General features: G+C 44.0%; 1 protein-coding gene across 1 annotated transcript; it reads right to left on the bottom strand.

Annotated features, from left to right (window-relative positions):
- Nucleotides 1-385: 385 nt before the first annotated feature.
- Nucleotides 386-14,443, bottom strand: LOC308161931 (tudor domain-containing protein 5-like; the record flags this gene model as incomplete). Its single annotated transcript, XM_080536011.1, has 15 exons — nucleotides 386-566; nucleotides 715-791; nucleotides 1,069-1,173; nucleotides 1,495-1,623; nucleotides 1,903-2,103; nucleotides 2,255-2,321; nucleotides 2,703-2,912; nucleotides 8,276-8,493; nucleotides 10,306-10,499; nucleotides 11,016-11,178; nucleotides 11,470-11,526; nucleotides 11,696-11,779; nucleotides 12,162-12,235; nucleotides 13,287-13,790; nucleotides 14,215-14,443. The coding sequence occupies 15 exons, from the start codon at nucleotides 14,441-14,443 to the stop codon at nucleotides 386-388; spliced, it is 2,493 nt and encodes an 830-aa protein (XP_080392137.1).
- Nucleotides 14,444-18,018: the final 3,575 nt, after the last annotated feature.

The raw sequence follows: 18,018 nt of genomic DNA, 5'->3' as shown, positions 1-18,018 counted from the left end.
GTAGGGTGTTAAGGTGTTGGTCTATGACAGTAGTGTGTTAAGGTGTTGGTCTGTGACAGTAGTGTGTTAAGGTGTTGGTCTGTGACAGTAGTGTGTTAAGGTGTTGGTCTATGACAGTAGTGTGTTAAGGTGTTGGTCTATGACAGTAGTGTGTTAAGGTGTTGGTCTGTGACAGTAGTGTGTTAAGGTGTTGGTCTATGACAGTAGTGTGTTAAGGTGTTGGTCTATGACAGTAGTGTGTTAAGGTGTTGGTCTATGACAGTAGTGTGTTAAGGTGTTGGTCTATGACAGTAGTGTGTTAAGGTGTTGGTCTGTGACAGTAGTGTGTTAAGGTGTTGGTCTATGACAGTAGTGTGTTAAGGTGTTGGTCTGTGACAGTAGTGTGTTATGGTGTTGGTCTGTGGTTGAGGTAGCCGACCTCTGGGCTCCTCTGGGTCTCAGCTAGCTGTCTCTCCAGGTTCTGGATCTTCTCCAGCGCTGCCTGGAGGGCCTCCTCCGCCTTCAGGGCCCTGACCTCTGAACTCTGGGCACCGACCTCTGAACTCTGGGCATGGACCTCAACCCCACTGACACACACACAGAAATACACGCTCACACACACAGTCTTGAAACTATACATGTCAACAAATGTGGAAGTACCATAATAATAATAATCTTTACATCATCATAAACAAACAGACATACTGCATAAAAGTAATAAAAGTAATAACTCACAGATCCATCACGGTGGCCAAGGCATCAAAGGCTGTCTGAGTGCTGTCAGTGTGTGGACAGACAACCATCTCCTCAGCCTGACACAACAAACACACAAGTAAAAAAAAAAATATATATATATGTTTTTAGGGCATTTCTGCTTTATTAGGATAGAGACAGTAGAGATTGACAGAAAGTATGGGTGAGAGAGAGAGGGGGGATGACTTGCAGCTGTCGATGGCCGGAATTGGACCAAGGACATGGCGATGATATGGCATGGATGGTTGACTTACTTATAATAGACATGCTTTATCTATTGTACACAATCTAACTCTTGTTCAATCCGAGGGCGTGATACAGGGTCAGAGGTCATACCTGGGCCTTGAAGTTGGCCTGTGTCACCCCGATGAACTCCAGCTTTGGGAGGTCAGGCAGCTGCTTCACTTCTTTTTCATTGCTCCCAACAGCAGGGTCTGCAGCCTAAAACACATCAGGGTTCGACAGTAACGCTTTTTTACTTGTCCGGAGCAAGTAAAACATTCGCCGGGTTTGTTTGCGCGAGCCCGACGACGCTGCTGGATCCTGGATATTTTTACCTGTGTGCAGGAAGAACAACAGACGGCGCAGGCGCCAGACTAGACTAGATGATCGTGAGTGAAGATATTATCAAAGCGGATGGGTGATCGACAGGCGCGTACGCTTTGATAATATCTTCACTCCACGATCATTAGTCTGCTACAATGAGAGTGTGATGTGTGTGTGTGTGTGTACTGTTAGAATTGGGAAAGGGGAGCTCCTCACCTGGGGTGTGGCAGGGGTTTGGGTGCAGGGCTCTGGGGTTTGGTCCACCACGTCCATGTCTACTTCCATCCCCTCATCAAACACACCCTCGCCCAGATACAGGGTCACAGGGTTGAACTGCTCACACAGCTGAAAGAAGAAATACGTTTGACACAACAAATGGATGGATGCAATGGATCATTGTTGTTGAATGGGATATATACAGTACATGTATAAGCAAGTGTATGTGTGTGTGTGTGTAAATGGTAAATGGACTGCACTTATATAGCGCCTTTTTTGCTGCTCCAAAGCACTTTACAACGGCCTCTCATTCACACACACATTCACACACCAATGGCGGCAAGCTGCCATGCAAGGCACTGGCCCGCTCACTGGGAGCAATTTTGTGTGTGTGTGTACATTACTGACCTCTGAGTTGACTGCAGAGGGACAGGAGAGCCCGTGGCCCTGGCTCTGCAGGACACTGTGAACGTACACGTCCTCCTCCGTGTCTGTCTCACACAGGAAGACCTGCAGGAAGTCTGCGTGGTAGCTGTGCAGAGCTGCCCACAGGAGGCGCTCACAGCACAGCTTCCGGAAGGAGCTGGTAGCGTTCAAACTCCAACTGCCCTGGAACACCAAAACACAGGCTTTTAATATGGAATGGGAGATAAGAGTGCTATCTGGAAGTCAATGGGACTCTATGGGAGCAATACAATGTTAAAAGCTTGGGGAGATTGGTGGTCAATAACAGTGATATGAGATGTGTGTGGAGCCTTACACCCATAGGCTTGATTCCACTGAGTGATGAGGGGACCGCTTGGGCCGGGAGCTCAGAGTAACAAGACCTTGGGGTGAGAAAGCAGAGAGATGTAGGGGGACAACAGCAAAACAGACAAGGAGGCCTAACACTTGTCGTTAAAATGACTGTCACATTTACAGGACATTGATTTTACACTACAATATGTGGCAAGAAGCGGTCTCCCACAAAACCCCCAAAACATTTTAGTCTAGCCGTAGTCAGCGACGAAAAGACTGAGACTGCACTGGAATGTTTTCAGTTTTCATCAATTGGAACTGGACTGGAACTAAGAAAAATGGAGGTGACTTCATCTAAACACCAATGACTAAAAGTGACTAAAAAGCCTGCCAATATTAACACTGGTCTAGTGAAACCTGCCCATTGACTTTCATTGCTCTCTGTCTGAACTGGACCAGAAGAAGCCTACTTGAGGAACTTGAGGCTGGTCCTGTCCACAGTGGCGAGGTCCCCGAAGTCCACGTAGTACACCTCCACCTGGGTCTGGCTGAGGACGCGGTGGATGACGACCCGGTAGAACCACTCGTCTCTGGGAGCCACGCAGCACACCTGGCCCTGACGCACGAAACGTGAGGGAAGGGAGTACCACTCCGACACCTCGGGATAGGTGTAGCAACTCCTAGGAGGAAGAGGCGTTTCCCACAAACTCTGACATCATCTTGCAACTCGTTACATTACATTTTGGCCATTTAGCAGCAGACGTCTTTAACCAAAGCAAACTGACAACAAATAGATTTGTCTAAGTAAGTGAATCATATATCCATCAGTCATTGTAAGAAAACAATCTATGCTAGGACCAGGAGCCATTGGCAGTCGCAATGCTAGAAGAATTTTTTCTTTCTTTTTTATTCTATTCATGGTTCTATGTTACCACTCCAGATACAGGAATCTGACCTGATCATATGTGTGGTGGCCTGGGAAAACCCGTCGGATGTCGCTGGCGTTCGTTTGTGGCAAAGAGCAAAAATAGATGGAAATTTCCTATTTCGGCGATTTTGATATTATGTGGTATTCTAGTACTTTGAACTCCATACTACATTATGGTGAATAAACATTTTAAGAAAACAAAAGAGAAAGTACTTATTTTTATGTTTTTGTGGTGGGTAGTTTGCTAGCGAAACAACGTCACGTTGAACGTGTCTCATTCTCAGTTAAGCAACGCACGCACACATGAGCGAAAGGAGAGACGATACTTCCACCTGTGTTATTGCCAGTTTACTGATGCTCACAATAAGCATAAAGTAATAAAATCTTAACTAGAAGACACACAAATGGATCCGTCCCTCGCATACCGACGAGGCGAGCAGACTAACACCGCATCACAAGCAGACAAACGAGACCGGACGATCTGCATAGGCTCCTCCCCCGACCCGGAGGAGAAAGGGGTCGGGGGCAGCATTTCTCACCTTTCACTTTTTTTGACATGATACATTAAAATGCTCATAACATGTGGTTGCCTGAGATGTTAGACTCAAGGTATTGTGAGATCTGATAATCTGCAGCATGACTACAATGAAGGCAACCATTGACTCTATATTCATTTCCCATTCCCAATGGGAAATGAAAGTAGAGTCAAAAAGTAGGGCTTTGGGGAGGGCCAGGGAGATCATGGCTGACCCCGCACACCCAGGCCACAGCAGACAGGAAGATTAGTTAGCTCGCGCATCATGAAAAAAGCTAGAGCGAAAAAAACAAGACAACAACTAGTATGTTGCATATTAGAGACCTGTCATAGATGAATGGAAATAAAATGTATTTAAAAAATCTATAAATATAATATAGTTAAAGACAAAATTGTTAAAAACCAATTCCAATTGAATAAGAAAAATAAAGTAATATTAGTCCCCTGAAGGGGGGGGGGGGCAGAGTTTCAGTGCAGACACAAACACCTGTGTACTTCCTCATCATCGTTGTACACTTCCTTTTCTACTGAGGGCAGCAACAACAGTCTCACATTCAGCTGTCAGTCAGGCACACATGCTAACGCAGCTACACAGACTATACAGTAGAGTTGAGGTAAAGTTAGAATAAAAAGTATTGGAAAGATGTCTGAGGTTATCCATGCCAACCCTGACAAGGATGAAAACGTCAGGTTCCACAGAGGGGAGGTGGAGGAGAGGATTGTGGTCAGAGAGTCTCATCACTCAGGTCAGTAACTAATAACTGTCCTCACTCAGGTCAGTAACTAATAACTGTCCTCACTCAGGTCAGTAACTAATAACTGTCCTCACTCAGGTCAGTAACTAATAACTGTCCTCACTCAGGTCAGTAACTAATAACTGTCCTCACTCAGGTCAGTAACTAATAACTGTCCTCACTCAGGTCAGTAACTAATAACTGTCATCATGAATCATGCTTGTGATTTCTGAATCTCCCTTTTCTGATGACACACACACACACACACACACACACAGCTGAAACAGAGTAAGACTTATGGATTTAAAATGCACATACTGTAGAGACTCATTTTTAAATGGTTGGTATATTTGGAAAAATGTTTGGAAGGCCTAAATATTCACCTTTCAAGTTCAGTGTCAATGTCGTTGATAGAGTTACTTCCTCTCTACCAAACTGTATATATGGTCTCTTACTGCATCTAGCTGTATCAGCATGTAGCATGTCGCTAACTGAATGTGACCCTGTGGTGGTTTTTGCCCTCAAAAGAAAGGAATGAGTAAAAAGAGGAAGAATATTAAAAACAGTATAAAAGGTAATTGTAGTGAGAACTTGTCTAGGTGTGAACACACACACACACACACGCACACACCCATACACACACACACACACACACACCCCCACAGCATGCTGTCCACACACACATCCATACACACACACACACACACACACACACATAAACACACACAGCATGCTGTCCGCGCACACGCATAAACGTACACACATGCACACACACACACACACACACACACACACACACACACACACACACACACACTCACACACACACATTAACGCTTCAGACACTTTTGTGCAAATGTCTGCTGCCATCTTGTGGACTTTCTTATTTTATCTAATTATTTACACATTAATGACTGCCAAAGACGCCAATTGGCGTCTTATAGAATAGTAACGTTGACCGCCAAATGGCGTCTTTGGGATTTTTTTTTTCTTTTCGCGGGGATCGCGTTATTGACATGTTCTACACCTAGCGAGTGAATTTCAGACTTGGGTGTAATGTATTTCGGTCCCAGATGGGGGCAGTAGTTCGATAAAAGCCTGGAGAAGGAAGTGGCTTGCTGTGGGTTGTAGTAATGGCGAAACGGATCAGGGTATGTGCCAAACGCGGCGCGGAGCATTGCGGCGCGGAGCATTGCGGAGCATCGCGGAGCAGCGCGGCCATCGCGCGACTCTTCAAACAGTTCAGAGTCGGACGATACAGAAAAAGTGCAGAAAAAAAAAAAAGTTCTGCAGAAAAAGCTCGTTTTCTCTGTTTATTGGTCAAAATCAGGTGTTTTTGCTGAAACCACCCTATGTTCTACGGTCGATTTCTAAACACTCAAAGAGGCTAGAAACAAACTTTCTTTTTCGGATTAAAGAAGAGAGTCTAAAGTTTTGGTAGATATGTTCAATGTTTATGTAGTCCGAAAAGTCAATATTTGGTGGGTCTTCAAAGTACAGCGAAAATGCCCCAAAAGTCTGGCAGTGTGGAGCTCTCCGCTCTGAACATGGCTGGCAGTCAAAGAGTTAAAATCTCACGACTCTAAAGACATAGAATCAGCACAGATTCAAAGAGATATGAGTGACTAACAATCATCATTTTATGTTTGTTCATTGATATGAGATTCAGTGATGTAGAATGGTGTGTGTGTGTGTCTCTCTTGCAGGTAGGAGAATCCACATGCTGGTTGCTGGGCTGATGTGTGTTCTACAAGTCACACTGAACGTCTCCCTGCGTCTCGTCCACTGTGAGTCTCCTGACTTGTGATTATGATATTATCCTTGAATACACACATAGGGCGTTCACACCGGCAAAGAACCGTGCCGGTTCGCGTTCGCGAACCAAGTCTGGAACCGGCCGGCGCATGCAGACCCAAACTCAATTGGTTAGGAGCCTGAAAAGTTGGTTCGCAGCGGGTACCAGAAAATAGTGGTTCTCAAGCGCGAACCAAAACGTAGAACAGTCACGTCGTCAGTGGGTGTGTCATATTCTAGGCTGCAAAGACCAGCAAGAAGGAAGTAGACAAAATGTAATCTAATCTAAATCTAATCATTAGTGATCAAAAACAATATCAAAAGTTTCATTATTCTCTCTATCTTCCTCACATGCTCAGCAAACACACACACGCACACGCTCGCGGACATGCGCGAACGCGAATTTCGTAAGCCATTTCTATTCCAGTAATGGAGCAGCTGGTTAGTAAGAGAAGGCGTGTAGAAAGTGTCTTTTGTTTTGTTTCATATAAAATTGTGTTTATTTCAGATACTGTAGTGGAAGATATTATCCTCATGTCCAGTGAAGTAGCTGCCATCTAGTTGTGACATTTTTGTTTATCCCGCCCCTTCATCACCCAGCGTTGATGACGCGGATGGTTCTGGTTACACTGGTATGAACCCTGATGGTTCTGGTTACACTGGTATGACCCCTGATGGTTGTGGTTACACTGGTATGAATGCGGGCTCGTTCGCCAGACAGCACCAATGTTCGGAGGTTCCCGAACGCGAACGCGAACCGGCACAGTTCTTTGCCGGTGTGAAAGCCCTAACAGAGAGCTCTATGAAGAGAAACCACCAAACTGAATGTCACATGGTCGTAATTCTTATGAACTGAATCAGTTCAGTAGAACCTGATGGTGAGAACAAGTTATAAACCGCCAGGCTGTCAACCTAACCACAGCTTCTCCTGTCTCTCAGACAAATATGAGAATGATCACACAGACTGGTTACAGACCAGTTACAACAACCTGACTAAAGAGAGAGACGACCTTCAGAGGAAACTGAAAACCGGTTGTGCAGAAGGATGGATGAAGTTTGGCTGCAATTGCTACTTCCTCTCCACTGAGACTAGAACCTGGGATGAGAGCAGACAGGACTGCAGAGACAGAGGAGCAGACCTGGTGGTCATCAACAGCATAGAGGAACAGGACTTTATCATTGATTTGAATAAGAAATTCGTCTGGATTGGTCTGACTGAGAGAGACACAGAGGGGACCTGGAAATGGGTGGATGGCACACCTCTCAACACAGCGTACTGGGGTCACAATCAGCCAAATAGTTATAGGGATGATGACTGTGTTTGCATATTTAATTATGGAAGTAAACTTAATCAATGGTATGACTACCCATGTAGAGTGACACTGAACTGGATCTGTGAGAAAGTGGTTTATACATAATACAGGGGTGCAAACAGGTGATGGCCCAAAAAGGTGACACATTTTTTTTGTGGCTAACCTTAGGGGGGGGGGGGGATAGCGCTAGCACTAATGGTGTTAAATAGATATCGCTAGCACTAACGGTGGTCTAACAATGATGCGTGTGTAAGTAGCGGCAGCCCTGACCTCAACACCTGCAGAATTACTTCTAAAACAGTTTACTGTGACTGTGTTCTCTATGCTGTCTGGAACTGTACCTAGCTCCCTGAAGCTAAACGTTATTTCAACTGCAGCAGAGTTTAGCAGACAGGGAGATTAGCTAGCTTGTGCATCATGTGACATGGATGAGACTTAGTCTTAGACCGACCCCCCCCCCACCACCACACCCAATTATTTTTTTTGCAGATCTACACAATTCACATGGATGACCTATTTTGAGATAAAAATGGCTAATTTAGCAGAAAGGTGACAAGTTTGCACCCCTGAATGATGTTGGTTTGCACTGTCTTGTCCTGTCTTGCACCTGTCCTGTTGTAAACTGCGCTCCACTGTCCCAAACCAAATTCCTAACATGTTTACATGTCATGGCAATAAAGTCTTCTAATTCTGATTCAGTCATGTTTCCTCCCCGGTCTAAGCGGCACCGTCTCCTCACCTCATCTCCACCATCATGCTCTCCAGGGCGCGAGCCTCCCGGGTCTCGTGGAAGCGGATATAGAAGTTGCTGGGTGACTCCACGTGCTCCACCAACACCTCTATCACCTCCCTAGGGTCCCTGGGCGTGGGCGTCCTCAGGCGCTGGCCCCGCAGGGCGTCCAAAGGAACCATACCTGCCATACACCGTACCTGCACGGCAGGGAACTTGGCCACCATCTAGAGGGGGGAGAAACACACAGCCATGGGTGTCCACAAACACACACACACACACATGAATGTGCGTGTACACACACACACACACACACACACACGCACACGTACACACACACACACATTTTTATTGTCACCACAAAGACACTTTGTGGATTGAATGGGTTGTCCTTGAACATTTACAATCACCAAAGAAGATGTACAGGAGGTGATCAAAGATGTACAGAAATCAAACATCTATTCTTGTGAAATGCGTTTCGATTTCAGCCTCAATTGTCTATGATGATGTATTTGGTCCAGCTGCCCTCAGGGGAAACAGAAGCTACAGACTGACCTTGAACAAAAGGGCAAGTAGGACCAGTTACTCTTCTTAGACCAGAGTCAGATCGTGAGTTTAGAATGATAAGGTTCTATCTCCGTTTAGAATGATAAGGTTCTATCTCCGTTTAGGGTGGTTCAGAGATATTGAGCGTCAAAGTTTTTACATTCCATTATGTTTTGTGAGATGGAACCTTTGTATTTTATTAATTACTAGGGGTGTAACGGATCGCCCCCCACGGTTCGGCACGCATGTGTACCGCGGATCAATTGCAAAATGTAACCAAGTAATAATATTACTTAATATTAGTTAATATCCCTTGTAAATCACAATGTAGAGTTGCCATGAAAAGATAGACGCGACAGTTGCGTGCTTTGTTTTACTCTAAAGCGCAATGATAGGTTGATAAAAAAAAAATCTAGAACAACAAGGCTGCGTCCGTAAATTCGCTCTGGAATCTGATCAGCATTCATGGAACGCCTCTTGTCCAATCAAATTACTTGGTCCCTTTATGACGTCGGACCCAGTGTGCTCTCCGGCGCTATCAGAGCAAATTTACGAACACAGCCCAAGTGTTCATGGCGAGTCCTGCTAATGTTGGCGACAGAGAAGAACTCGAAATGCCTCCCTCGTCATTTAAATCCCATGTATGGGAGCACTTTGGCTTTGCTATCAATTATAACAATGACGGACAGTGTCATTGGAAGTGTGGTCGATAAAAAAGTTACGGTGTTTAAGCGTTGTGCAATGAGAAAGTCGTACGAGCATGGCCACACATTTGCCGCGACCCTGGTGTGTTGATGGGAGGCACGAAAAAGGCTGCTTGACAACTTCTGATAATGTAGCCAATTTTTTCATACCATGTTTAAAGTAAGGTTTCACTTTATTATTTAGTTAAGTGGCATAAAACATGTTTATTTGTCTGCTTTAAAGAGTCCAGTGATTCACTGCTGCAACCAGGTGCCTCCTCCCTCTCTCCTACTGCATCATTTAAGTTGAATGTGTGTTTCTGTTTAATATGTAGCCTAATGTTTGAGTGTAGAATATGTTATGTATATATACAGTATGTATATGTATATATATATATATATATATATATATATATATACACACACACATATATATATATATATACCAGTTTTGACATCTTGAATGTTGTTGGGTTTTACACAGTAAAAGTGGTGTTTTTACAGAATTCGAGGAAAAAGCTTTTTATTTTTATTTTTATGTTTTGTGTTGATCCGAAAAATGATCCGATCCGTGACTCAAAAACCGTGACACGATCCGATCCGTGAGTTAGGTGATCCGTTACACCCCTATTAATTACTAACTAAAAAATGTCAACATTTTAAAAATAACACCACACAGGCATTAATAAACACCTAATGGATCAGATTATGTAAAAAACTAAATTTTGACAAAAATGGAGATGGAACCTTATAATTCTAACGTCACGACCTGTCTTCTCAGACCCGAGTCAGACGGGTCTCTTCTCTCACCTGTTGGAAGGTGGTGGTGGTGATGCGGAGGTCTGTCTCTGACATCAAGTCGTTGTCGGCGGCGGCCTCTCCGTCCTCCCCGTCCTCCTCCTCTCTGCGCCCCTCCCAGGGCGACTCCCCAGAGCTGAAGTAATAGCCCTGGCTGGAGGGGTTCAGCCGGTCACCCTGCTCAGCATCGCCGGGGGTGTCGGGCTCTACAGACCCTGGCCAAAAACATCACATCAACAAACCTACGGACCTTTGGGGACAGAGCCTTCAGCGTGGCTGCACCTACCCTCTGGAACTCCCTCCCCATAGTGATCCGCAATGCCCCCACCCTGGACTCTCTGTTCTCCAAGGCCTTTGGCCCCTAGTCACTGTTTCAGTTTTGTTTTGTCCTGTTTTTGTCTGTCTGATCATTCCCTTGAATTGTAAAGTGTCCTTGGGGTTTCTGAAAGGCGCTATATAAATTAAAGTTATTATTATTATTATTATTATCAGGGTGCTGCGTTTATAGAATGCCATGAGCTATAAGATACAGTACTCAGTTCTGCCCCTCCTCTTCAAATGACCCTTCCCCCAATGGGACAAATGGCTGTGATCTCTCAATAATGTGGGAACGCAATGGTATTAGCTGAATAGAATAGATAGGATGCATTTTTTTACATTTTAACCATTTAGCAGACGCTTTTATCCAAAGTAACAATACAAATTGAAACCATCGAGCTGACCTGGCTGCGTGTGGCCGGTGTGTTTGGTGTCGGTGATCATCCAGTGGGGGCCCTCGTCCCCGGCCACAGGCCGCAGGTGCAGCGTGTCGCTCAGCGCACCAACCATCTCCGTCACGCTCAGGAAGCCACTCTGGGCCACCGGGAGCTCCTCCCCAAACATCCTCTGTTGACCAGGGGGAAATGGTAAATGGTAAATGGACTGCACTTATATAGCACCTTTTTTGCTGCTCCAAAGCGCTTTACAACGGCCTCTCATTCACCCATTCACACACCAATAGCGGCAAGGTACCATGCAAGGCGCCGGCCCGCTCACTGGGAGACATGTGGCCAGCCGGGGATCGAACCGCCGATCTGCCAACTTTGTGATCATTAGGCGGCGACTCTACCTCCTGTGCCACAGCCGCCCCGTAAAGTAGAGTGGAATATGTGTAACAAAGGAAACTAGTATAATTACCTTGTATTCGGCATGAAGATCATGTATTGATATCCCTTCACTGTTCTGAGCAACAACCTAGAAAGAAGGAATCTTCACTGTCACCATCACGTGTGACTAGAACATTAGGAGTTTTCAATGATTTCGGTATCCACCCATAAAGGAGCAACTCAATAGTCTGGCTCCTGACTCATTTACTTAAACGAATGTATTGCTTGTAAGTCGCTTTGGGAAGATGTAAACTGACCTGGCGAAGGTTGGCCTTCAGCTCCTCACTGACGGTGCCCGCATGGCCGTTCTCCAGGATACGCTGCCTGAGCTTCTCCTCCAGCTGCATCGTGGCCAATCAAACACAACACATTCACTAGTGGTGATTGGGTGAGTTCCCATTCATATAAATGTGAAGTGCAACGAGACCAATAATCATATCTCATTAAATGTTCTTCACAAAAAAACATGACTTCTAGTAGGAGTGAACTCTACAAGCATTTAAAGTAATGTTCAGGGGTGCAAACTGGTGATGGCCTAAAAAGGTGACAACATTTATTTTTTGCCTGAAAATGAAGAAAATTATCAACATGGTTGATTCACATGGATTTACTATTTTGTGGTAAAAACCGCTAATTTAGCAGAAAGGTGACAAGTTTGCACCCCTGAATGTTAGTTTCACATACAGAACATTTACTATGAGGTAAAAAGAGAAACAGACTCACTTTTATGACACATCTTTCAAATAGCTGCCCCTGTTGGATGAGCTGTGGCTCAGCATCCGTCCGCACACTCAAATCTGTGCAAAAAAACTTAGTTTATTGCACGAACTTTCAGTCATAAACCTTCTTCAGGGATAAAGCAGACAATTGAATGCAGTGGTATAAAGGCTTCAAACAACATCACTTAATTAGCCAATGCACAACATCTGTGTCAAATCTTTCACCTAGTGGCTAGGCATCATGGGAATTGTAGTCCTAGATTTAGTGGACTACAAAAAACATGTGTTCATGAGACAGGAAACACCTAAAAGTACATGAAATATTTACAATATATACTTAACAGAACAAAAAACTATAGAGAAATGCTACAAACATGCAGACATCAGGCAGTAGCCATCATATAGCATAGAACATAGTGTCTAAAGTAATTTATTCATAGCACAACACATGTCGAAATCCTCATTCAAGCCTAGGCGTTGTAAACGTTCTAGGGTGTGGATCCAAAAAAGCTCTCTGGCATAACCTCCTGTCCAAGGGGTAATTTGCTCTATGCCGCCTGAACCATTTAGCAGTTAGCATTTACCATTTACCACTTAATTAGAGTTTACAGGGACAGTCTCCCTGGAGAAAGTTAGGGCTAAGTAACGTACTGAAGGGCACACTAGTGGTGGTGTTCCCAGGCGAGTCCAACTTATAGCCATGTATAGTTAAAGGTATAAAACAGGGATACTGAATGATGGCATGCCCATGGACACAAGTGCTAAATGTAGTCCTGCTCAGAAAAAAGCCTTCACATCAGGTGCCTCAAACGCATACATGTAAAGAAAAAGTAAATGTTAAAAAGAAAACGTGAGTTTAGAATTATACAGTTCTATCTCCGTTTAGGGTAGTTCAGATATAATAATGAGCGTCAACGTTTTTACATTCCGTTATGTTTTGTGAGATGGAACCTTTGTATTTTATGAATTACTAACTCAAAAATGTCAACATTTTAAAAATAACACCACACAGGCATTAATAAACACCTAATGGATCAGATTATGTAAAAAACTCAATTTTGACCAAAAATGGAGATAGAACCTCATAATTCTAACGTCACGATCTGTCTACACTGTAGTACCAACCCACCTGTGTCTACCGCTGGCCTCGCACATGTGTCCGTCGAGGGGGTCAGCTGTGGTCGAGGTGGCTTTATCTGCCCCGTCCTCACCGCCGTCCCCCCACGCGATGCCATCAGCGCCCCACCCTGCGACGCCGTCAGCCCCATCGCAGGTGGCGCCACCTTCAGGGTCAGCAGGGAGCCCGTCCGGCTCGGCTTGACCGCCACCAGGTCCGCCGCGGCCGCCAGCATCTCCGCGACGGAGTAGAAGCCGAGGTTGACGAAGCACAGCGGGTGGCCGAAGTGGCGGGCGAAGCCGGCCTCCAGCTCCGACAGGCCCACGGGCCCCTGGGCGAGCAGCTGCCGCAGCTGTGAGCGCAGGTGAGCGGGCAGGGCCGGGGGGGCGTGGCCCCGCCGGGGGAGGGGGCTGGCGGGGAACAAGCCCATACTGCCCCTGTGTGGTTTGTTGGTCTTACGGACACGCTGCCGGGCCACCATCTCCCCTATGCGTCGGGTGCTTTCGTCCAAAACCGCTGCAGAGGGACCAAGGGATGGGAGGGAGGGAGGGAGGGGAAGAAAAAGCGAGGCAAAGAGTTGGGTTGGAATAAAGTAGTTTTTTCGTGCATACGTGTGTAATTTTACTCTGTGCAGGTCATAGTACTAAAATGGTAATGGTAAATGGACTGCACTTATAGCGACTTTTTGCTGCTCCTAAGCGCTTTACAACGGCCTCTCATTCACACATTCACACACACATTCACACACCAATGGCGGCAAGCTGCCATGCAAGGCGCCGGCCCGCTCACTGGGAGCAATTTTGGGGTTCAGTGTCTTGCCCAAGGACACTTCGACATGTGGCCAACCGGGGCTCAAACCGCCGATCTGCCAACCTTGTGATCATTAGACGGCGACTCTACCTCCTGCGCCACAGCCGCACCACTACTAGACTGGGCTTACCTTTCAACACCAAGCTGCCGTCTTCCAAAAAGTCCATCTTCACCACGTCAGGCATCTCCTTGATCATGTCCATCACGTTGTGGAAGCCGAGGGACCTCAGAGGCAGCGGATGGCCCACGATGCAGAGGTAGTCCCGACTCAGGTCGTCCGGGGACAGGCCTAACTTGGACGAGTTGAGCACGGAGCGAACATCCTTCTTCAGGCCCCACAGTAGCTGGTCTTGGGTCATCATTATTAATGCCTGTGTGGTGTGTGGTATTTTTGAGTTAGTAATTAATAAAATACAAAGGTTCCATCTCACAAAACATAATGGAATGTAAAAACGTTGATGCTCAATATCTCTGAACGACCCAAAGCGGAGATAGAACCTTATGATTCTAAACGGAGATAGAACCTTATCATTCTAAACGGAGATAGAACCTTATGATTCTAAACGGAGATAGAACCTTATCATTCTAAACGGAGATAGAACCTTATCATTCTAAACGGAGATAGAACCTTATCATTCTAAACGGAGATAGAACCTTATCATTCTAAACGGAGATAGAACCTCATCATTCTAAACGGAGATAGAACCTTCTCATTCTAAACGGAGATAGAACCTCATCATTCTAAACGGAGATAGAACCTTATCATTCTAAACGGAGATAGAACCTTATCATTCTAAACGGAGATAGAACCTTATCATTCTAAACGGAGATAGAACCTTATCATTCTAAATGGAGATAGAACCTTATCATTCTAAACGGAGATAGAACCTCATCATTCTAAACGGAGATAGAACCTCATCATTCTAAACGGAGATAGAACCTTATCATTCTAAACGGAGATAGAACCTTATCATTCTAAACCGAGATAGAACCTTATCATTCTAAACTCACGAGATAAGTACAAACCTAGTAAGACCATAGACATTTCAAAAATGTTAGTGACAAAATGAAAGCCACGTTTCTTAGGCTGCTAGCTAGTAACTACTCACGCCCAGTTTTTATTTTAAGGAGCAAGTTCAAGTTCGAAAAGAAAGTTATCTATTAATGTTGCCGGCCAATAGTGTCTTCTATGGATGCAATGCAGTTAGCGAAGTCGATTATTCACGAGAGAGAAGTAAATAACATCAACTAAAGACATTTAGTTTATATTTTGGCAGTGGTTTTTAAGTCACTGTTCTCACACTTGAGCTAGTAGCCTAGCTAGCATTTCAATTGACTTTTTTTTTACATAATCTGATCCATTAGGTGTTTATCAATGCCTGTGTGGTGTTATTTAAAAAAAATAAAAAATAAAAATAGTTAGTAATTAATAAAATACAAAGGTTCCATCTCACAAAACATAATGGAATGTCAAAACTTTGACGCTCAATATCTCTGAATTGCCCTAAACGGAGATAGAACCTTATAATACTAAGCTCACGTGGTGCCACGCAGCAGACTGGCGTCATTATCACGTTGATTTCAGTCATGCGCAAGATAAACTCCTCAAAAAAAGTTTGGAAACGTTATTTCAGTCGATTCTTCCTCCCCTTTCATAAGACCAATTGGTATTGTATTTTATATCGATGGAAAGCCTGATTAGTCACCTTTACAACGAGGTACAACTTGTCTTGTAAGGATCATGCATTCGTGGAATGAGCAACACAGATAAACGTGTGGGTAGCGGCCAAAGAAATGTGTCCAAATCCCCTGCAATATGTGGCATAGTTGTGGCATGCTAAGTCATAGCATTTTTGGTCAGGGACTTTTTGAGCTATTTGACCAAAGCCAGGAAAAGAATAATAGGAACTATCCGCTCAGACAACAATTAAAAAGAGAGGCTTGAATGTGTGAAACCTAGATGGTCTCTTGACTTCTCTAGCACAGCAAAACAATATATTGTGAAATATGTGTAAAGTTAAGCAATACAGAGACTTATTTACTAGTTGACGAGCTAAGTAAAACACTTTTGAATATATATAATTATTTTTTTTAGAGAGAGAGGGGGGGGGGAATTCAAACACTTTCAATGACCCATGTCTATTTTCAAAAACTTTTAAGGACTTGATTTCTTTTTCTCAAATTCACAAACTTTCATGGATTTCAAGGACCCGTGGGAACCCTGTACTTAAGTATAAACCTAGTAACAACATTTCGAAAATGTTCTAGTGACAAAATGAAACCCGCGTGTCTTAGGCTGCTAGCTAGTAGCTACTCACGCAGTTTAATAAAGGAACAAGTTCAAATTCAAGTTGGAAAAGAAAGTTATCTATTAATGTTGCTGGCCAAAAGTGTCTTCTATGGATGCAATGCAGTTAGCGACGTCGATTATTCACGAGAGAGAAGTAAATAACATCAACTAAAGACTAAAGATGTATAGGTTTCTAAGTCGCTGTTCTCACACTTGAGCTAGTAGCATAGCCTAGCATTTCAATTGACTTCAGCTAGCGAGCTAATTAGCTACTATGACGCATCTGTTTTATCAACGTTGTACGACAGTTACAGCTTGTAGAATACTTACTAAGCTGTCTATTCATATACAGGTTGTTCATTTAGAATTGTCTACGTTCAGCCAAATTAGATCATCGTTAATATTATTATTATTTACCTTAGAAAGAGAGGTTAAATACAGAAGAATGAAGTCTGGAAATGGAGTCTTCAATCAGCAACGCGCGTGCAGGTGTCAGGCATCAGGCATCACGTGCAGGCAGGGGCGCCGCTAGGGGGGGTGGGTAAATTAGGACGATTCTAAGGGCCCATCACTGACAGGGGCCCAAGAGAATCATATTTTTAAATATATTATATTTATAATAATATTATTATTATCATAAGGAAGTTAACGTAGCCGACTTCAAATTATAATTCTATGTATTAAAAAAACAAACTGGAGTTTTGTTTCTCTATGTTTGACAAAATTAAGCCTTATTATTTACCCCTCTATTTATTCATTGCATGGTTCAGTCCACCGTTAATCAGCAGCGCACGTGCAGGTGTGCAGGTGTCAATCAGACAGCACGTGGTGCCACGCAGCAGACTGACGTCATTATCACGTTGATTTCTGTCATGACAAGATATAAACTCCTCCCAAAAAGTTTGGAAACGTTATTTCAGTCGATTCTTCCTCCCCTTTAATAATACCAACTGGTATTGTATTTTATATCGTTGGAAAGCCTGATTAGTCACCTTTACAACGAGGTACAACTTTCGTGGAATGAGCAACACAGATAAACGTGTGTGTAGCGGCCAAAGGAAATGTGCCACAATCCCCTGCAATATGTGGCATAGTTGTGGCATGCACATTCATAGCATTTTTGGTCAGGGACTTTTTGAGCTTTTTGACCAAAGCCAGGAAAAGAATAATAAGAAGTAAACCACCAATAACAATACTACTACGTAGTAGGAATAATAATAATAATAATAATAATAATATAATTTGTATAATGATACTAACTGGATTTGATTCCCCAATCAATTGTAATGTAAAAATAAATTACTTGAGATTTTTTTTCAGAAGCTGAGTTTGGGGCCATAATGATAATCAATTAGTTTCTTTAGAGGGACATGGAGGTCAATAACTAGTAATTAAAGTGTGTGTGGGAAGATGCGTGTCTTTCCTGGTCTGAAAACAGAGAAGAACTGACATCAGTAACAAACGTCTGAGTCTGCACATTCCCATGAGGGGCACTGTGACTCCCAAGACATTTACAATACCGTTTTTTACGGTCGCTAAGTCGCAGTGTTCAATACTGAAGTCACAGAGTCACAACTCTTCATACAGTCAGCCAAGCAGAAGTCCATGTGGACCAAACTGCGACTCTTTCTCTGTGATTTGTGC

Source organism: Nansenia antarctica (assembly GCF_963989245.1).
Source record: "Nansenia antarctica genome assembly, chromosome: 7".
NCBI classification, from domain to species: domain Eukaryota; kingdom Metazoa; phylum Chordata; class Actinopteri; order Argentiniformes; family Microstomatidae; genus Nansenia; species Nansenia antarctica.
Note: the sequence above shows the minus strand (reverse complement) of the source record. Positions and strands in the feature narration are given on the sequence as shown.